This window comes from Poecilia mexicana, unplaced genomic scaffold, assembly GCF_051168715.1.
Source record: "Poecilia mexicana isolate PSO_F unplaced genomic scaffold, ASM5116871v1 scaffold_13, whole genome shotgun sequence".
NCBI classification, from domain to species: domain Eukaryota; kingdom Metazoa; phylum Chordata; class Actinopteri; order Cyprinodontiformes; family Poeciliidae; genus Poecilia; species Poecilia mexicana.
Genome location: NW_028263382.1, coordinates 29588126 through 29610033, shown reverse-complemented (window position 1 = coordinate 29610033; position 21908 = coordinate 29588126). Strand labels below are relative to the sequence as shown.

General features: G+C 39.7%; 1 protein-coding gene across 1 annotated transcript; it reads right to left on the bottom strand.

The window, feature by feature from the left end:
- Positions 1–405: 405 nt before the first annotated feature.
- Positions 406–21867, bottom strand: sytl2b (synaptotagmin-like 2b). The gene is made up of 20 exons (XM_088012040.1): positions 20170–21867; positions 18255–18402; positions 16028–16191; positions 15786–15897; positions 14230–14278; positions 14012–14114; positions 13514–13925; positions 13236–13438; positions 8624–11029; positions 7323–7436; positions 7190–7240; positions 7024–7118; positions 6823–6936; positions 4367–4530; positions 4014–4116; positions 3754–3915; positions 3519–3603; positions 2712–2814; positions 2421–2626; positions 406–1055 (listed from the first exon to the last, which is right to left on the bottom strand). Exons 2-20 carry the CDS (start codon positions 18353–18355, stop codon positions 907–909), a joined length of 4896 nt encoding a protein of 1631 aa, XP_087868166.1. The 5' UTR covers positions 18356–18402; positions 20170–21867; the 3' UTR covers positions 406–906.
- Between the last annotated feature and the right edge of the window lie 41 nt (positions 21868–21908).

Below are 21908 nucleotides of genomic sequence, written 5' to 3'. Positions count from 1 at the left end.
TGTTTTGCCACAAATGACATAAATTTGTGGAGACCAATTTCAAATGTGATCTTCAGGTTCTATTTAACCAGCAGACCATCAAAAAGTAATTTTAGGTAGTTGAACGCATTTTGATATACATTAAATCTCATTTTAGCTGCAGAAAGCTGCCAGCTGAAATCAACTAAAAGTATAATACATCTCCACGTCTTTTAGAAAAGCTTCATCAGGCGCAGCGTAGTAAAAAAAAAAAACTCAATCTGGAGAAAAGGAACCTGAGACTGGATCTGGAACAACTTCAGTCAAAAGAAACACTGATCTGAGGTGATCCATGTTTAGGAGTTGCAACTGATGTAATGAAAGTTTTAATGCAAGTCATTTCTACTGGCTGTTTCACTTCAGGAAACACACAAACAAATACAAATGTAAGATAGGAAATTATGAATTTTATTGGTGTCAAACAACAAGTTGTGGTTTTATGGGGTGTAGATTGCAAACATCAGCATTCAAGACGACTATAAATGCAACTTCCCTAAATTTCATGACTCAAAGTGGAATATCTGTGACATAATACTCAAAGTTAAGGAGTGCAATCACAAGGGTTAAAAATAACTAAATTCCTGACCCATATGTCTTTCAGGATTCCTGGCATAAAAATGTGAAAACTCAATTTCACAGCCAAAGCTTTAAAATTCTGCAATAAAATACAACAAAAAGCTCTTTTTACCTTTAACACAAAGAGACGTCAGTGTCCACATCATTCATTTTGCCAGCAATATTTGTCTTACACTCTTACTATAAAAAGAGAGTTTGCTTTTTCTACGTCAAAGTCAAACTCAGATGTAAAGTTGCTGTTACTATTTCAGCTTAACAATAATTTAACCAGGTCAATGAAAATAAATACTTCCTCCAGCAGTTGGGTGTATTTTACTTTAGAGCTGTTCTAGCAGAGCTTAAGATTCTCAGCGGCAGCACATCCTCCACCCATTCGCTGGGAGAAGCCATCATGCGATCCCAGAGCGACACCTCGTACGGGCCGGAGTCCATCCAGTCCACCAGAGCGCCGTAGCTTCTTCCTGCGTAGAGGAAGAGAAACGTCCAGAAACACGCAGCTGACACTGGATTATTCTCTAGTAATGTCTGGATTCAGGCACTTTAACACCTTCAAATATCCAGCACCTCTTTTTTGTTTAAACACCATTTACACCAGGATTTCTTTTTTTAGAGCAGTGGAGTCAAAGTCATTTTTCGTTTTGGACCAAATCAAGATTATAAATGCTCTTAAAAGGCCGGTTGAATGTATGAGACAGCTGTTTAGTACAAGTAGGAAAGTTTTTGACAATTTTTTGAGAAAAATCTGCAATAAACTCCCAATTATGTATTCATGCAATAAAGTGCCAGGACTTGTTGATTTTGAGTGAATTTCCACAATAATTCGCAAGAAACTGGATCAACTGATATAATTTGGCAGTGAACAGAAAAAAAACTACATTGATTTGATTAACATAATATTTAAGCATTTAGTCTAGAATCTAAAGGGCCACATAAAAAGCTACGGTGGGCTGGATGTGGCCCACGGGCCTCGAGTTTAACACATGTGGTTTAGAGTTTCCTTTCTCTTACCCATTTGATCTCAAAATATAATTCAAATACAAAACTTTCCAAATGTGTCAGAAAAATAACAAATACAACCAAAAAAAATAATCGCCAAGAAACAGCATATGAAACATTTGTTGCGAAAATGTGACATGAGAAAAAAACAATTGTGACACAAGTTAACCTTAAACCACATACAATGATTAGAGATAGATTTAAAGTCATGATTGAACAAAAATTAAATGAATAAATAAATGAAACAAAGAGACGGAAACAGATAGCAAAAAAATCCAGAAGAGAAAGATGACAGAATGAAGTAATAAATCATATTTCTGTTCTTTCTGGGGTTTTTTATTGTTTTTCTTTTTAATTCTTGTCTCATTTCTAATGTAAATATCTTAGTAAACTTGAAACAAGAAATTAACTCATAAGTAACTTTTCAGCAAAATACAGGAGCTTGTTTTAAGTCAACAACTCCTTAATGTTGATAGAAAAAAGTATCAGCTACAAGTGAAATAATCTGCCAGTGGAATAATAATTTATTTTACATATTGTAAGGGAAAGTGTCCTGCCACTGACCGAAAACAAGCTTACATCTTTCTGGAAAGTTACTTAAGTTAGTTTTGTCTTGTTTCAAGTTTACTCACATCTATGTGTTTGGTAAGACTTTGTGTTTTTTGGCAGTGAGGAGACAGTAAGAGCCTGAAACACTTTTTTCTTTTAGCTTTTTCCTGCCAATTTACCTAATTTTTAAGTTGCGACCGCACGGAAAACAGATAAAGAAAAAAAGCAGCCAATGTCCAAAGAAAACCTTTGGACACGTTCACCGAGCAGGCGACGGTTACCTGTTCCGGCGCCGAGCCTCAGCCCCCCCAGCAGGTTGCTGGCGAGTCGGTCTCGGTCCCACACAGTGAGCTCCACGCAGGCCTCGGTCAGATCGGCCTCGCTGATGCCGTCGTACACCATGGTGTGGTTGAACACCGGCTCCGCAGTCCTCCGCAGGACGCGCGTCTTCTGACGGCTCTTCCTGCTTGTGTCCGGCAGCACGAAGCTGGAAGCAAGGGAGAACAACGTTTATGTCACACATCAGACGTGAAAAGCCTAACCTCGTTTGAGATGATTTATCCGCTGCCTACCATTTGACGTACGGGTCGATGGTGGCTCTGATTAAAGGCAGGTTCTTGCATTCCTTCACCCAAATGTGAATCTCTCCGCTGCTGGAAACGTCTTTGGGTAAACCTTGAAGAAAAGCAACGTTTGCTTATAGAGCTGAGAGGAAATGGTTTTACATTGTTTTGGTAAATCTGAAAAGTGTGGCGTGAATTTATGTTTAGCCCCATAAGTCAAAACTTTGAAGACATTCATAATAAAAATTAATGTCTTCAAAATAAAAAAAATATATATATATATATAACTCATCAAGAGCTGTGAATAACAAATTTTCTAAATATATACAACAAATGTTTCACTTTGAAAGCTAACAAAGTGTAACTAAAATGTTTTCCTATTATCAGAAATAAAATGGGGACAAAATTTGCAGAATGCGGTGAGCCTTTTCTTTAAATGTGGAAAATGAAGAGAGATAGTTAGCATAGTCATTTTTAAAAGCCTCTTGTAAATATTATGTGAAGATTTTGCAGAAGAACTTAGGGGAAAAACTCATAGAAATAACCATTTCTTGTTTCGTCCAAACTTTAAAACATTTCCTTATTGTTGTGGAGCTACAGGACAGAGAGTAACTGACAGAATATGATTCTCCTTACTTTCTGCGCCAAGTTTATTTAAGCAGGCAAAAGAGGTGCAATAAGCTAAAAAACAAGAAAGTTACTTTAAATCCTGGTTTCGTTCTTCATTTTTATGATTTTCACTGACTTTTTCAAGCTAAAGACTTGCATCCCTAACCAAATAATTCCCAAAGCAGAGGAGGATGACTGTGAGCAGACCTTCGCTGTGGGTGATCTGCGGTAGGTATCGGATTGCCAGTCTCATCTCTCCCCGCCCGTTCAGCGGCGCAATCGACGGTAGAGTCTGAAAAAGGCGAGGCGCGATATGAGCAGCCTGGTTAACCCGGTGGGAATGAGTGTACAGGTTGGACAAATGAAGGTAACGGGTAAATCCTCTGTTATTCGGTGAGAAAATAAGTAGGGGCAGCTTTTGTACCGCTGTGTTTGTGTTTACCCTCGCTTTCAGCGCCAAGTAATTCATCTGGGTGTGGTCGAAGTCCCACTTGGACAGCTCCACGTCCACCTCGCCCAGGAAGCTGTTCTTCCCAAAAGTGTCGTGATGCCAGACGGAGAGAATGAGCGTCTGTGTCCTGAGGTACTCCATGCGAACACGATACTGTACGGACAGGAGAGACGCTTTTGTTTGCCGTGGGTCGAGTGTTTAGCGTGTGAGAAAAAAAAAAAACAACCCTCAATGGGTCCACCACTTCGTACCCGGAGGATCTCGTTGAAAGTCGGATTCAGTGTCTTTTTCTTTACAGATGTTTTTCTCTTTCCCAGATTGGCTTTGTCAGGAACCAGGTAACTTTTGACGTACCTTTAAAAAAATCAAGCAACATAATGATATTAATTATAATTAGGTGGAGCAGAACGCGACTTCTATTGAAAGACGTCAAGAAAACTATGACAAGATTATTAACTTCGTTTCTAAATGTCACCAACTATAGGCAAGCAACGTCAAGATTTCACTTTTGTTTAGTTTGACCATTACTGCTAAATGGCTAATATGCTGCATATATTACGGTCAACAATAACACTCGGTTTGAAGGAATACGTTTAGAACTGACGGGTCGGAGCGGTTCCTCTTTGGGTCGACTGCGGCCAGGTCGCGGCACTCCGCCACAAAGATGTGAAACTCCCGCAGCCTTTGGACGTAGTTGATGGAGAACTGGATGGTTCCTTGAACCTCAACAAAATCCCCGCTGTACATGGTCATCACACTCCCACTCAGCTGAGAGCAGACAGGAACAAAGAAAAAAAATATAAAAATCAAGTTAGGCAAACCTTTACAAGAATCTGACCTGAAGCTGAGTCAACAAATGTTCTGGCACTAAGAAGCGTGCCTATCAGTGGCTAAGCTAGCTTTAGCATCTTAATCATACGCTGCTGTAGCTCATCAAGGCAGTTTGAAGTCACGTCACAGTATTTTTTTTTTTTAGCTCGTAATTACTTGTTGGAGCATTAAGAGAAGATAATGCTTTATTGAATTTTCAAACGAAACATTTGCTCATTTAGGAATATTAGCAATTTTTTGTGTCACTTCACCACAAATTACCCTATTAAATTAAATTATCCATTATATTTCTTTACTCATCACGTTTATTTGTTGATAAACATACTTTCATTAATTTTTTTATGTTTTAGAGCAAAATACATTAAAGAAAGTATGAATATAGGTTCTAGATATGCTCCCTGTTGTTGAAAAAATAATAAACCTGTCTAAACAAAAACATAACTCCTTGTGCTACAATTTCTTTGCAAGCTTTAATAAATTTTATCAAATAAAACCATGAACTAGACAGAAAGCTACATTTTTTTCCAACCTTTATTTTTTTTGCAAACCAAATCCTGAAAAGTGTGACCTCCACTTCTATTCTTCTAACTCACAGGAGATCATATGCAACCAACTGCTAAAACAAGTCACTTAATCAGTAAATAATGTCCATCTGTTTGTAATTTCACTTCATTATAAATCCAGGTGTTCTGGGAAGGCCTCAGAGAGCCCTTAGCCGTTATTAGCAAACAAACAGAGTCATAAAAGACCAAGAAACGCACCAGACGGACCAATGATGAAGCTGTGAAGTTTAAAGCGGATAGGTTATACAACAACACAAGCACTGAACATCTCACTGAGCTCTGATCAATTCATCATCTGAAAATCACACAACTTCAAAGCTAAAAAAAAAAAATCTAATCTGTCAGGCTGGGCAAAAAGAACCTCCTAATCATCAAAGAGATCCACGGTAATGCCGGAGGAGCTGCACAGATCAACAGCTAAGATGGCAAAATCTGTCAGTAGGACAATATTAAGCAATGTCCTGGCGGAAAACAACAGATGACACCGCGGCGGTCCAACAAGACTCTAACTCACGGTAAGAAAGCTTTTATGAATAGCGAGCACGTGCAGCGAGGCGTGTTGATTTGTTTGTTTCTTACAGAAAGCGGTCTGTCGTTTTCATAATGTCAAAAGAAGTGTAGGGTGAGATTTCGTATTGTATATTTTATTACCTGTGATGTTCTGAACTCTTGAAAATACTCGCATCTTCTTTTATTTTTTTCAGACCAGAAAAATGGCCAAGCCTTAACAGCCAGGCCTCAGACCACGGTGCCGAGGCGCTCTTGAGTCCACCAGGATGAAGAGAAATTCAGTAATTATGATTTCACATTTAGTCAATAGTGAACACTCGCATATTTGTAAGGAAAACCGATCTTCCGGTTATTTTATTTATTTTGTTATAACACAGTGCAGCAAGGCAGAGTGTGGAAAGCAGTAGAGATCAACAACATGGCGGATGGAGGACGGATATAAGGACGGAGCCATGAAGCCGGTATGCATTATGTACAGTCACTGCGTTGATTCCCGGTTGTACAATGGCTGGTTGAGAATAATTTTAACTTATTTGTTTATGTATTTTTGAGAAAGCGATATATTTGCTACAATATTTTTTCAATTTTACATTTTTTTCCACAGACACAGACAGTTGCATTGGCAGATTATTTCATTTATAGCAAGACATTTTCTCATGTTGTAAGTGAAATAGTCTGCCAATACAACTAATAGTTGTATTGGATCAATATAAATCAATATAAAGGAATTACTGACTTAAAATAAGCTCCTATATCTTGCTGAAAAGTCACTTGTAAGTTAGTACACTTGAAATAAGACTAAGCTAAGTTATTTGCACTAGAAACTGGACCAAAAATACTCAGTAAGATTTAGTGTTTTTGCAGTGCAGTTAGTTATTTGAACTGTTAGAGAGGCTGTTGGGTCAAAATACTTAATGTGATTAATCCGCATATTAACACATTAAGTCCTTTTAGTACTCTGGTTTGAACAGCAGACACTTTAGCAAAATATAAAACATTGACTGAACATGGGTGACCTGCAACAGGGACACAGAGTCGCACTTCAAACATCTATGAGACAGTGGAAGTGATGTTTAAGACACAAAACCAACAGGTGACTAAGGCAGCGTTTACACAGGTAGGATGCTCATGCAGAAGCAGCAGTGTGCGAACGTACAGAAGACACGGACGTCATGCCAGAGGAGCTGCTAAGGATAGTCGCTGAGCTGCCCGCTGTTAGTCTTTCTAGAGGGTTACTGCCTTCGCAGAAGTCAACGTCAATGGCGCGCTCCTGAAACACAGACAGACCGCAGGGGAGGAAAGCTTTGTGCGGCTGAACGGAGTGCGGGGTTTGTTCTTCAGACGGGGAAAGCTTTACCTCATTCTGTAAGAACGACGGAACAGATTTGCTCATCTTCTTTAAGTGGTCCGGATCCGAAAAAGAAGAGGACGACGGAGTGGAGATGGTAGAAACTGTGGAGCAGTATTTCAGAGAATCTTTAGTAAATTTGCGATTCGCATTTCAAATGTTTGAGTGTTTTTACCTTCACTGCTGCGCCTGAGGTCAGCAGCCGGGTCAGCCCTTCTTTCTTGCCCTTCGAAAACGGTGAAAAACAAACTAATATCAATTGTCGTTACAGATGTAAAACATACAAAAGTTGTAGAGGGCATGCTGACGTGGTGCTGCGGATGCGGTGATGTCCTCCATGCTTTTAGCCAGATTTTTGGGTCGTGCCTCCGCTCGCCGCAGCGCCTTTCTCACCGGATTTTGATCGTCTTCGTCGATTCCTCCTGCATAGCAGAAGAAAACGATACAAGTAGGGCAAGACGTTACATTTTCGCAAATGAGATTTGATTTTGGCAGCTTGTTGCTCACAATAGACCAATAAGGCAGACTTTAGGAAAATACATAAACATAAATATAACAAAATGCTATATTGAAATCATGTAAAAAGTGAGAATTCCTTAAATAATGTCCCAGCACAATGTTGCATTATCAAAGTTCAGCCTGGATCTAGTTGTGTTCCCATGAAAAGGTTTAACTTATAAACAAAAGTTATACCACATAGTCATTTTTTTATGGAAGATTGTTTTTTTAATAGTTCACATTCACTAATTAAAATCCACATGTGTGAAAATTCTGATGTTTAACATTTGCAGTATATAAAAAATAGAAAGCTTCTTGTTAAATTTGGCTTTCATTTTTGTTTTTATAGGTTATTAATTTCTATTTAATTAATTGATAGCTACCTAATAGGATTTTTCTTCCAATTATCGCTCAGTTCTTTCAAGGCTTCATAAGTTTTTTTTCTAAGAATATTTAAATGCACTTATAAAATAATCTTTTGCTTTGAGCTTGTTTATGTTTAGCTCCAAAGCCAAACAAAATACAAAACTAATGTAATTTAGATCAATCTAACAGTGATTAAGGTTTATCCTTCACTTCCTCTCATTGTCTTTTAGCAACTTTTCTTCTGTTAAGATGTGGCAGTTTTAAAAATGCATGCTATATTTATTTATTTTTCAATTTTTATCTTTAAATGTCATTGTTTTGGCGTATTTTAAGTGTAGTATAGTATTTTATTTTTGCCAAAATAGACATTTAAATGACCTTACCAGCATTTTTAAAATAACAGAAGAAAGTGAATCCCTATTTTTTTTTTTCAAATCATAATTAAGAGTTTAGTTACCTAGTGGCTGCTTTGCTAAACAGACTGAGCATTTTAGCAGCAGATCTAATCATTGTTGTGTTGATTGTGTCATGTTTACTCCTGAAAGTTGGCCTTTTTTAAGCAGTAGCAGGTTTTCTGCCACTGGATCTTTGATGTTGTCTTGCAGCCAGAAAGCCTTTCTAGGAAATAAGTAAATTTACTACATATTGAGCCTATCGATATTTAACACCCCAACAATCAAGGTGAAGGAAAGGGTAATGCTATCAAGGGTGACTGTTACTAAGAAAACATAAAGTTAGATCTTACGATTTGAACTGCTCCTGATGTTGGACCATGTTTCTGACGTACTGCTGACAGACGACTCTGGGCCTGTGTCTGAGCTGCTGTAGTTTGCCCAAACGGGCCGCTGGCTCGTCTTAGTCGTCTTCCTGCCATGACGCTCCTCTGAGCTCACCGGTGTGCTCGCCCTGACTGGTCCACTCAGATCAAGATCGTACCTGGACTTGACCTCTGCGGCCTCTTCGCTCAATGCGGGCGCGAGTGTGGTGTGGACGCTGGTCTTGTCCGTCATCCCCAGGTAGTGGCGGTAGTCTGTGGGGACGAAAGCCCGCGCTCGTGGAATCACAAACTCTGGCTCGAGCTGCCTGTGTTTCCTGCTCTGAGACCGGAGAGGACTTAGGTCCACTCTCAGTTGCGTTGGGTCTTTTTCCTCATCTACGCTCAGAGCGAACATGCTCGTGGCGCGGCGCAGAGAACTTCCACGGCTGCTGGAGATGCAGAAACTGTCCTTTCTGCTTTTCGGAGATCGAATGTCTTTGCTTATGCCACTTTGTGGCTTTGTGGACTTCTCTTCTCGACTGAAGTCCTTTGTGCTCCTTTTGAACTGTTTTTGCTGCCCTGTCTCAGCTTGTGTGTAACTGGGCAAGTTACTTTTGTTATCACTCTGTAGCTTTGATCCAGATCCAACCTGTTTATCATGTGGAGACTTTGACCGGCTCTGGGGAGAAGGAAACGACTTCATGGCGGCTCCTCTCGTTTTCTCAAGGGCAGAGCTTACATGATAAATCTCCGCATCGACGGACTTTAAATCCTGGGATGAAAGCTGGGAACGGAGGGGCTCTTTCCTTTTGGGGCTTTTGGGTTTGTCAAAGGTTAAAGACGCCTTGGAGTCAGCAGTAGCCTCGTCCCAGAACTCTCGCAGAAAGTTAAACTGGGCACGACTCGTTCCAAGACTTGGATTCATCTTGTCTAACCTCTGATTCAATGGTACAACCGTAAAATTCTGGGGGTTCTTGTTACCGCCTTCCTCGTCGCTTCCCGAATCGTTTCCGATTGATCTCAAGTCAAACTCGGACTTCGTGAATCTCTTAGTCAGTTTTGTTTGATTCGCACCACGGGTCACTTTGCCCTCTCCAGGACCTTTAGGTTTGCCGTTGTAGAACATTGGTTTGTTAAGCTCCTGCTCCCAGAAGGACTTCAGCTGCTTTATCCTCTCCGCTGTGCTTTCTTGGTGTTGCGATGGTTGCTTGTTTGAGTATGAACCACCGGCCCTGTCCTTGGTGGCTGAATCGTCTTTTCTTTTGGGAGAGGAGCCTGAGTGCAAGTTTTTATCCTCGCTGTCTCTCCTTCTGACATCTTCAACCGAATCTCTGTGAATTTTGGCTTTCGTGGCGAGTTGCTCTTCATTCTCATCCATGTACAAGCCATTTCTGGACAAACTGAAACTTTCAGACTCTAAGCCGACCTTGCTTGAGAGGTCTGGATCAAGCTGAGATGCAGGAGCTTGCTTGGAAAGAAGGTCTTGCAAGAAAAATTCTTTAGATCCTGAAATGCTGTCTGGTTGTAGATTTGGTGTGGCCACAGAATCACTCTCAAACTCTTGATCTATGATGGTCCTCTCTGATGGGTTTGGTCTGTTTGCAAGTAAAGCTTCTTCATCCAACACTCTCCTGTTGGCGGTTTGTAGATTGGATATTAACTTCAAATGGGTAGAGTCATTATTGTACTTTTCGGCTGCTTCTGACTGAATAGAGTTCACCATTTGCATTTTTTGGTTGTTGAGTGGCTGCTGCTCGCTTTCAACGCTTTGATCTGGGGTGTACTTATCATAGAACCCCTTTCCACCATATTTTTCAGGAACAAAGTGTACATCAGGTTCTTTGGCTGCAAAACCCTGAGTTGAGTTTACTCCTTTGTCAGCTGGTGTCACGGATTTGCTGATAAGTACCTTTGGGCCTGCATTGCTTTTCTCCCAGAATGATTTCAAATGAGAAATTTTCAATGACTGGCTTTCATCGCAACTATCCCCAACGTCCTGTGAATGCAGATATTGAGTGTCGAGCATCTCCTTGCTTCCCTTTCTGTTGAGCTCATTGTTGATCTTTTGTAAGTGGCTCCTATTCGTCTCAGATCTATCTAGCTTTCTTTCACTTGTCCCTCTGTCGAATGACTCTTCCTCCCTTGATTTGCTGACAGACGCGTGCTTGTCAAAGCCCTTGCAGGCCTTTGGAGTGTCTTCTGAGTTCAGCCAGTCGCTGCTGTCCGTGCTGCGGTTGAACCAGTCCAGCACCTTTGCGATGGAGTCGTCCTCTTCGCCGGCGGGGCTCGTTGTTTGAGAGGACAGTTTGAAAGCGGTCACCTGATTAGGGTTCTGAGCTTGCTGATTGGATTTGTCAATGAAGTGGAGATCATATGACATGGGAGGGATGGGATCTGGAAGTGGAGAAGGAAGCAAAGAAGATAAATACGCATCTCACTGGTATGTGGTTTCCTTTAATTTATTACATTGGTCAGAGTCGGAAGCGCAATATACCAGCCCATTTGGAAAGAAAAATATTTTGTCTTGCAAAAAATTTACACCCTATAAACATTTCTACATTAATTTACAATAACACATTTTGATTAAGTCGCAGGCTAACACAAATTAAGTGATAGTTTGTAGGACTAGCTTTGTAAATCTTATGGAGTATGTAAGCAGTTTTAGACATCTGGAGAATTAAATGTTTGATTATTTGTCTTTGCAAACTAACACCAGCTCAGTCCAAATTGATTAAGGACAATATGTTGCCATCAACTGTAGTGTCTTCGAGATTTAGTTTTTATATATTTAGGTCTGAACTTTTGATTAGGTCATTCTCACATATAACCCTAATAAATACATTGGTTACCTGGATGTGTCTTTGGGTTTATTGTCCTGCTGGAAGGTGAACTTCTGCCCTAGTCTCAAGTATTTTGCAAACTCTAACAGACTTTCTTGTAGTTTTGCTATGTTGTGTTGCTCCATCTTTCCATCAATTCCAAAAAACACATTTTCCTGTCCCTGCTGAAAAAAAGCAACCCCGACTCCAGCGGAGTGCACAACTAATCATCTTTTTAACAGATTCTCCAACCTGACCTCTGAATCCCTGCAGCTCCTTCAAAGTTTCTATGAACTCTTTGTTTTTTTCTCTGATTATTGCTCTCCTTGCCTAGCCTGTCATTTGAAAAAGTCCAGTGGGCTTGAGTACTTTTGGGAAGCACTGCAAAATATAAATTGTACAATTTTTACTCATTCATTTTTTTCATGGAGTTCATTTAAATTAGTAATAAGCATTTATTTCTTGTTTTTATTTTTTAAATTGAAGCTTTAAAGCTTTCACTACTCCATAATATGTCCAAATCTGTAAAAAACGTCTTCCTTTTAACATTTAAGCTGTGTAATGATACTAGGCCATCATTTTCATATGAATCATGTCAGGACTGGAGGCTTGCCAGTGTGCTTTCCTCTCCCTCTGCAGCCATCTCTTTGCCATGTGTGCTCAGTGGGGGGTTTGCATTGTCCTGTTGAAAAATGCATGCAAAATATGCTGTGAAGGCAGCATATGTTGCTCCAGAACATTTTCTGCATCTTTCTGACTCTAATGCTGCTATCATCTCTAAGGTCTTTATGATCTGATTAGTCCTTTTCATGTTTGATCCAGAGCACATGGCATCAATTTCTTCAAAATGAAATAATAACTAGGATAAGTTTGGAATACAGACTTATCTGACGATAACAAATCCATTTATTGGGTAATAGTTTACCCATAAATGCCATTGATATCAGAATAATGAATGTCATCCAAGGATAACAGGAGGCTGATTTGCCTTTAATACCAGATCGGCATAAAATTTAACCTGCTGACACCTCCTGACTTACAGGTTTTGTTTTAAAATGTGCAGCAAGAAAAGCATGAAGCCATGGATGTGCATGACTTAAATCAAAATGGTGCTAAAATGAAAGAAAAAAGGACATTTTTGACCCCATTATTTATCTCTTAATGACCAAGTAAAGATATGAAGCCATAAAATAAATGATCCAACCTTAGCTTGATTATGTTCATTCAGTGGGGAAAATGCGGCATGTTTTAGAAGAACTACATTTTTTCTTGGAGTAATTTTGGTAGGCTAACTATTCCTGGAAGGGTTTCGATAAGTTTCCTGCTTTTTGTGGATAGTGGCTCTCACTGATGTGCTGGAGTTCAAAAAGTCTGAGAAATGGCTTTATAAGCTTTTCAAATGTCATAATAAATGATGCTGTGCTGCAAAAACACAGTCTTACGAAGTACTTTTGGTTTAGTTTACATCTTAATACACTTGAAATAAAACCAACCTAACATTTCATCAAGATACAGCAGCTTGTTTTAATCAAATGATTCCTTAATATTGATAAAGTACTAGGTCCAATGGGAGATTATTTCACTTATAGCAACTTATAAGTGAAATAACTTAAAGCACTTTTTGTCAAAAGTGATTTTTTTAATTTATTTTTTTGTGTGCCAAAATCAGCTTTGGCAAAACTTTGACTTGGGTTATTTTAGGGAGGTGATGATATTTCAGGTGATGATTATAGGAGAGATACTCAAACAAAAGATGAACTCATAGTTGAAAGAGAGCTCACCCAGTGTGTTTGGAGGTAAACTCATCTCCTCCTGCCGCCCTGCTGTTCCCACGCTGCTGCTCGTGTCTCTGTCCTGAACTTTATTACTCGGCAGGTTGAAAATGTTCAAGGTCGCGCGCTCTCTTTGATCGTCTCGGGCTTCGACCCACTGCTGTGTTGTTTCTCTGTCAGCGCTCACATCAGCCCAAGAGTGAGCAGCCGGTCTGAAATATGGCAGAGCTTCAGCTGGAAACGCAGACGGCTTTGGACGAGCATATCAAGTAAAGGTTTTTACTCACCGCTCTCTTGTTATTGATGCTGCATTCTTGTCTGTCTCCAGACTTGAATGGGAGGAAACCTGAGATACAGCACTGAGTGGCTGCAGGGAACTTTTATCTGCCGCTTTGGACGTCGGCGCAGAACCCGTCACCGGGACATAAACGTTTTCCTGAGGCGTTTCATCTGTTATCTTCAGGCCAGACTGGTTAGAGCTCCCGCTGGATCCCAGCTGGCGGCTTCGTCGCGGAGCAGGAACAATGGCCGCAGGCCTCGCTGCAGCGTTTAACCCCTGCTGGCTGCCGCGTCGAGGCAGGAATATCCTCTTCTTCGGTACGGGCCTGAAGCCCGTGGAGGAGCTTTCTGATGTGACGGAGCCCCCTGAGGTCTGACTGGACTCCCCTGCCGGGGCATTCTTCAGCCGGGAGATTGCCTCTGGGTGGAAAAAAAATTATAAAAAAAGATAGTTACGGTTTGGACTTTTATCACAAACCTGTTTGCTCCAAATCTCAGCTTCCCACCTGACTCCTGCGTCTCCTGGTCCAGACGGGGGGCCATGTTATGGTTGTTTTCAGGAGGTTCGAAAACAATGAGGGAAGCTCGATTAAAGGGGTTGTGTCTCGGCTGGCAGGGGAATGAAAAGGACGAACGACTTAGATTGCAGCAGCTGCTGTGCCGCAGAAAAAACTACAAATGTACAACAGGAAGCTAACCTGTTAGCTCTAAAAACAATGCCTACCATTTTGGGGGAACGAACTGATGAGAATCGATTTTCCTTCTCAGCATCACTGCAGGGTAAAAGATAAATAGCAGATATTCTTAAACTTTTGCAGGATGAAACGTAAAACATCATCAGCAATAAGCTGACATTAACACATGACGTAAGAGTTTCCATATCACTTTCAGGATTTCAGGATTCTTAAAAAAATGTTCTGGAACTTTTTGTGACACTTTTACATCAAGTTGGAGTTGTTGCAAATTTGTACCTGAAGTACAAATTTCAGGTACAAATTTGTACTTCTGTGAGATCTGAGATAACTTCCTATTACTTGGATTTATGCTTTGGCATCTAAACCCAAACTGCATGTCATGTTTATGATGGCGGTCTAAAAGAATCTATAAAATGAAAGATGAGGTGAGATTGACTTTTTCTTTCTGTAAAAGAGTTTCAGTGCACCTGTGGGTCAGCTGACAGGTAAAAGTTGCTCATTAATATGCACCCAATTGGTCGTGCTAATGCAGTTACTACAGTAACGGGGGCCCTTTTTCTTATTGTTTTTGGTAGTAAATGCTCAAAAGTAACCTCGCTTAAATTTGTGGTCATTTCATTTATTTGATCAAGATTTCTGTTTAAACTTATGGATCTTTATTTACATATGTTCCTAAAATCTAACTACATTGATCGGGATTACAAATATTATCATGATCAAGTAGTCGGTTGTTCTCTCAAATATAAAGTACCTGCAGTGTTTTCACGACTAGATTTGTTTACCGCCTCATAAACAACTACAATACCTCCTAAAGGACTCACAAAATGAAATATGTAATCTAAAACATATTGAAGTTTGTAGTTCTAACATGACAACAACATAAAGATGTTATAGGGGGAAGAAAACTTTGAAATTCACCACATGTGTAAAACACATTACTTTAATCAAATTAAATGTAATATGAAATACTGTAACTCTGAACACGGGGCAAATGGGGGATGGAAGAAAATTAGAGTAATCTAATTAATATGACTGCACTTAAAGCTCATGTGATGAGGTAATAAGTTTAAAAAGTACACAGTAACTGTAGCCTTTGTCATAGTGTAAATACCTGACAAGGACTTGGTGTTTTTACAGCCTTGGAAAAAAGTTTAAAAAGCTTAGCCAAATCAAATATTGACTTTTTCTCTTGCTGACAGTCTAAGCTGTGACCAGAGTTATAAATATGCCTTTCTGTTATTACTTTTGAAAAGTCCCAGCAGTGTAGCAAGCTTATTTTAGAGAATCTTAGTCCATATAAAAAGTTTAAATGTTGCCAAGCTGTTGTTCTGTTAATTTTACCATGCACACTTCCAAGTGGGTTAGAAAACCGGCTGTTTCCAGGCAGCACCACCTATGTTTACATAAGCCGAGTCACAAGACTGTCTGCACGCTGGCAGGACACCGGTGTCTTTAAGGGCCAAGCAAAGGAATGTCTCTCACATGTGAGGCAGAAGTATCTGAATCTCAAGTCGAATTTAAGATTTGTCACAAAATCAGAGGAGCTCATTGGAAAAAAGCAGAAACAATCGAACTGATTGTGTACTTCATCTCCGGTGGTTGTGATGATTCGAAACACCTCGCAGGTTTTGGAGGAGGCGCTGCGTCCGACCTACGGCTGCTGGGCGTTTTGCTTCTCTCCACTCGAACGGACCCGTCTGTCGGGGGGGGAAAGGAGAGCGTATGTTTTAATATATGCTCTCATATTCTGTCACCAAGACCTCAAAGTTTAAAACGCTGTATTTTTCGCACAGTTGGAACTTTTCCAGGTTTAAAAATCAAGCAGACCTAAACTAGCCGGCTTCCCTTGCTTCATGGACGCCAGGATGATTTCTGATCCGTGGATTTTGTCGCTGTGTCTTTGGGACTTGGCCTCGTAGAACCATTCCCCCGACAGGTACTTCAGCTTCACATCTGACTGAGACCCGCTGTCCAGAACCTTCTCCAGTTTCCTGTCATGAAAAAGAAAAAATCTAAATTGACCAGAGGATTTTTTTTTTCTGTATTGCAACTTCATGTCACTTTTAAAGATGGAAAAAATATGAGCCAACATCAGCAAACAAAAAGGAGTTAGACGATATTCGTTTACGCTGAAAGACAACTGGAACCGCATTTGAATATGTTACAAGTCAAATTATCAACAAGTCATGAAAACAGAGAGTAAACAAGCTAACCAGGCTAACTTAGCCTAGCCCATCAGCAGACAGCTTGCATGAAAACTATTGCCAGCTATGGGAAAGATGGGAATGTATTCAAAGATCTCAGCATGGTGTGCTTATCAAATATTTATTGAGAAATATAAGGAAATTAAGCAGAAGGTTCTGGTGGGACAAATTATCAGTCACTGTCAAGAAAAAGACAACGCTGCTGTTACATCACTGCAATGTAAAGTCACTATGATTTCAGGTTCATGCTGTACACCATATTGCCAAAAGTTTTTCCCTGCCTGCCTTCATACACATAAACTTAACTAAAATTCAGTTTTTAATCTGAAGGGTTTAATATGACATTAGACATTTAGCCTTTTGACTTTTCCTCTGGAGGAAAGACCCAAACTGATTTTTATCTTGAATTTTATTTGATCAGTACATGTCAGACAGGTTCTATTTGTAATTAATCACAGTTAATTTATTATTTGACAGAGAGGGTATTTACTTTTTTTTTTACCTAGTCAAGTTGGGTTAGAATAACTTTTTCTCCCTAAAGGATTATAAATTTTCCATGCACAAAGCAGCATTTTACAGCATAATCAAGTTGCCTTTAGTTCTTATAAAAAGACAGCATTGATCAATGATGACTTCAAAAAATTGATTTCGTAATTTGACACCTTAAAATTGGGTCTCTATCTCTTTAAGATGCTCCTATTCTTTCCAACACTCTGCCCTCAACACATCGTCACAACAGTGCTTCTAGTTATGCCGTGAGTAGCCTCTCTAAGGAGTGTTGGACTGAGTAATAGTTTGTATGAGAAGCTCCACAGATGCACAGTTTGATCACCGGGTGTTTCCTAATTGCTGCTGCCGCTAGTCTGGAGGAGCTGATGGGGCAGGCACAATGGAGGGATGTTCAGCTGAAAACCACGGCTCCAAGGAGGAGCTTAGCTGAAAAAGGCGGGGCTTTGTGAGAGCAAGCGCTTAGGCACTGTGAATGGTTGCCGTGGGAGATTCAAGGATGTATTTAGTGAGGGAAAAAAAAGTTTTCTGTCTTGGTTTTGTTCTCTGATCTTTGGTTCTTTGTGCAACAGGATGAATCCATCACTTCACTTCCATTACCGTTTCCATCAACAGCGTTACATAACTGCTTCACATGATCACTCTCAAGAGAGCAAATTGGAAAACATCTCAGTCGAGTTAAAATAAAGTTAGAGAGGGATCAAAACAAATTTCACCACTCCGGCTCATCTTTCTGCTGGCCGGGGGAAACCACGGCCGTCATGTGAGGCGGAGGTAGCGCATTATTACAGGCTGCTGGCTTAATCCTTTTCACATCAGACCGGACAAGACACAGCCATCATTCAGGTAATGAAGTCAGCTCTATTAAAACTCCCAATGAAGAGCTCTTTGTTTTACAGCAAAAAAATTTAAACACATTTCCAAATCAGGTGTATTTATTTGTTTGTACATTTACAGCTGAATTGGAATTTCGGAGACGGATCCTCAAATTCTCCTGACAGTCGGGAGACAAAAGCCTCAACTGTTTGCAGAAGAAGGCGATTTGAGCTTAACGCTCGTTTTGAAGGCTGTCACGGAAAATTTCTGCAACCTAGCTGTAATCTAATTGCTCTGATCGCATTTAGGTCCCTCAGCGTCCGGCCCCAGACAGGCCGTTATTGTGTTACGCACCAAGCAAAGACTCTCCTTTATGAGGTTTGGTGTTGGTGGGATAGTATAAAAAGACATTAACTTAAACTCATATTGGCTTTCATTTCAAGTCTACTAGAACACTCAGGTTTGTGTAAGAAAATAACGGCAAGGAGTCTTTCAGGGAAAAGCAGACTGTGTGAATCTTTCTCCACCTGATTCTCTCCTCCTCCGCCCTCTTCAGCTCCTCGTCCCTCTTCAGGACCGTCAGAATCACCTCCTGCTCCTCCTCCGTCAGGTGGCTCAGGTCGATCATGGTTTCCCTCGGCGGACAGGTGTGAGAACGCCCAACGCGCGCTGACTCTGTTGAACAAATACTACCGTTTACCTCCTGAGAAGGATGTATTTGTTCACAGCAAGATACCGCAGCAACAATACACGGACAAAATGAAAACGGAGGACAGAAAGGTTGCTTTCTCACATGGTGCACAGTCCATGTGAAGGACTACTGAAAATTAAGCCATTAAAGGTTATTTTGGGGAATTGTCGCCAACAACGAGCTTCTGATTATGATTAATAGATGTTGGTATTCAGCATCTATATTTAATTTAGAAACGAGCAGAGCCGGCCAAAGGTTATATGGGGCCCGAAGCAGAATTGAAATTAGTGCCTCATTAGCGATTTGAGTGGCCAGTTGTCATTTATTTATTCATTTGTTTTTAGTCAAGGCATAAAAATATATATTTTTTCCACATAAAGGTTTCTCAAAGGTTTTTTAAAAAGAAAAAAAATTGCAGCTAATTCTGCTTCACATTTGTTTGGGTGTATTAAATCATAACAGGCACAATAATCAAGTTGATTAGCTAGCATTAAATGTTAGGGACAGAATACTAGTAAACACCTCTAAAGAAAGAACAATAATATGAAAATAACCTTTTGAATAGACGTTTTTGAGCATTCTTCTTCAGCTCAGTTCTCCTTTTCCTGGAGTTGAATCTGTTGGCAAAACCTTTAAGACTGAAGGTGTTTTAGCTGTTTAATGACTAGTTCATCCTGATTGTCTTCATCTTGAACTGTATCGCTTCCTCACCATTAAATGAGAAGAATTCAAAGACAATATTAAGCGTTGAGAAATCCTCATTATACAAGAGAAACCAGAGAATCTTGAACAATTTTTGTAAGGCCAAGTAAAAACTGGCTCGATTTGCACACACAGAAAAGACAGGAGTTTAGAAAAGGGGTTTATTTTTGTTGTATCTAGTCATTGTACTTGTATGCCATACCTAGTCACTTCATACTCAACTTTTTGGGTGTGAAACATTGTTGCATAATGCGAGATGTTTTGCACCAACCACGCATTAATTGTAATGCTTGGTCTGGACAAAACGTACCCACATGGATAATCTATGATTCAAAACAATTTTCTGTAATCCACTTTTGCTCTGAGGAATGTGGCTTTATGACAGTTAGTAAATGCCATACAGCACGAGGTCCCTTGGTGTTTTGATGAAGGGTCAACTCATGTTTAATAAGAGACAACTGTCTCTATAATGGGATCAGAATAATTCAAAAAGAAAAAAAAGCATAGAATAATAACGTAATACAATTAAAAATGTACTTGAGATTTAAAAAAAAACAAAAACAAAAAAAAAAAACAATCATTCATCCATAGTTTGGAACAATGCTGAACTACAACAAACTTATGTCTATAGGTACAACTTGAGATCATAATGGCAAGTTGAACCAGAACCACAACAGAACCAGCCAAGAGGGGAACCCACCCTAAATTTGGAAATCAGTTTAGCTAATCGATTATTTTCCCCCACTGTATCTTCTGGATGTGTAAACTGCTTCTTGTTTAATAAATATTCCGGGTCTTTCTCTTGTTCTGGACAACCCAGAGGTTAAACTGGACCTGGGGCAGTTTGCTTAAGAAGTAGGTAGTTGACGCAACAGGTAAGACAACTTTTTGTTGTATCCTGCCTCATTTCTTCGTCTAAATTGTTAGAATATTTTTTGAAAAAATTTAGCAATTTAAGACGGAGTCAATAATTTACTGAAACACACTACGATGAAACCTCTCTGTACGATCGGCGACTGTTGGAAAACAGATGGATAGTTTTCACCTACCTTTAAGGACAACTTTGCGACTCAGAACCTCGTATTCAGAAGGGGGGTAAAAAAAAAAAGCATAAGAATGATAAATGGATAAAAGTTTTTAACTTCACCTCCGCAGGTCTGCTGATACTGCTGGATGCGCTCGACGGGAGCGGAGGAGAGGGGGCGGACTCTCAGCGTAGGGATGGGGAGGATCTGACAAAGACGAGCAATGATGAGCAGCCATTGTATTATATCACCGCCGTATCCGTCTACACAACAGCATCATCCAGCGGCTTAATGTAGGTCTGGATGATTAATGTCGACTGCCGTGTCTCCTTTCGAAACGGACTGAAGAAACAAGTCGCGGATGGGCGTGTTAGACCGGCCTGGGCTGCAATGACAGGCATTATCCAGCAGGTGTCACCGGTGGAGATGCGGCTACTGTTTGACAAAAGGGTGTGAGCATCTTCCAGACAGGCGGAATGAACAGGACGGGCTGAGGTCAAACAGCAATTAAAGCTGCGCAACACGAAGCTGTTTCACCATCTGCGCTACGGTTCGGAGGAATAAACCCCCCACTGCGACTGCGAGGTGATTCTCTGACCTTCAACACACAATAATGGATGAATCTCACACTTTCGGTGTGGTCTGTGTATGAAAGCAGGGGGGAATCATACAGCATATAAACAGTTGTGGTATGGACAATCAAAAGTACCACAATTCAAGAAATAAATAATTAAGTCATGACATTAATGAGCCCCTTCTAAACTAAAAATGTAAATATGCAATATATTAAAAATTTTAGTTGTGAACTGCAAAAAATAAAAAATAAATAAAATAAAAATTTGCACCATCAAATGTAAGTTAGCCTTATTTAGGAAGACTACCACTACAACTGTCTGTGCAGGTAATTTAAACAAATGTAAGGAGTTATTTAAACTACAAGGAGAGTTCAGATTGTTTATTTCCAATTTCAATTTAATTATACGATTAAAAAAAATAGTTGTAGTTTTGGCACTTAATTTGTTTTTATATGTACATTTTTGTGCCACTCCTGTAAGAATCAATGGAATATGCCAGTAATTTTAAATGATCTGCTTGTTACTCAAACCAGAGAAATGAAGCTCTGTAAAAAAAAAAAAAAAAAAAAGACACAGATACTAGAACAATGTTAATACTCTTTCAATTTTTTTGAGAAAAGATCATTTTTAGCATTTAATCACATTACAAAATAGTGAGCATACAATCTTTCAATAAAAACATGAGAAAGGGGGTAAACTGGATGTTAACAGGAAAATCGGCTTCAGCTTACTGAAAAATGTTTGTGTTGTTTTTCATATAAATCCTAGGATAATACATTAGAGTTGGTGGTTATGAGTCAAAATGGAAAAAAGTTGCAAGGGCACTTGCAACTTTTTGCACGTGGCCTTGAAAAAAAAGGGCACTTGCAGACTGGAAGCTGACTAAGCACTTGTTCTATGCAGGTACATCAACAAAATTTGAATAATGTATTGTGTCACCCATTTCAGAAAGTGACACACATTGTGTCCAAATTCTTTAAACATCTTGTACATGTGCACAGTGACAAATCCTAATTCACCAGAAGTAGTTAAAATACTACATGTAATGAAAAAATGCATTTTCTGGTAAAGTCGTAATACGTTATCTGAAAGTTTTCCACCAAAAAAGTCAGTCAACTAAAATCAGAAGGTATGAGGCAGCATTAATGCTAAATGGCTCCAATAATGATTGAATAGTGAACATAAAAA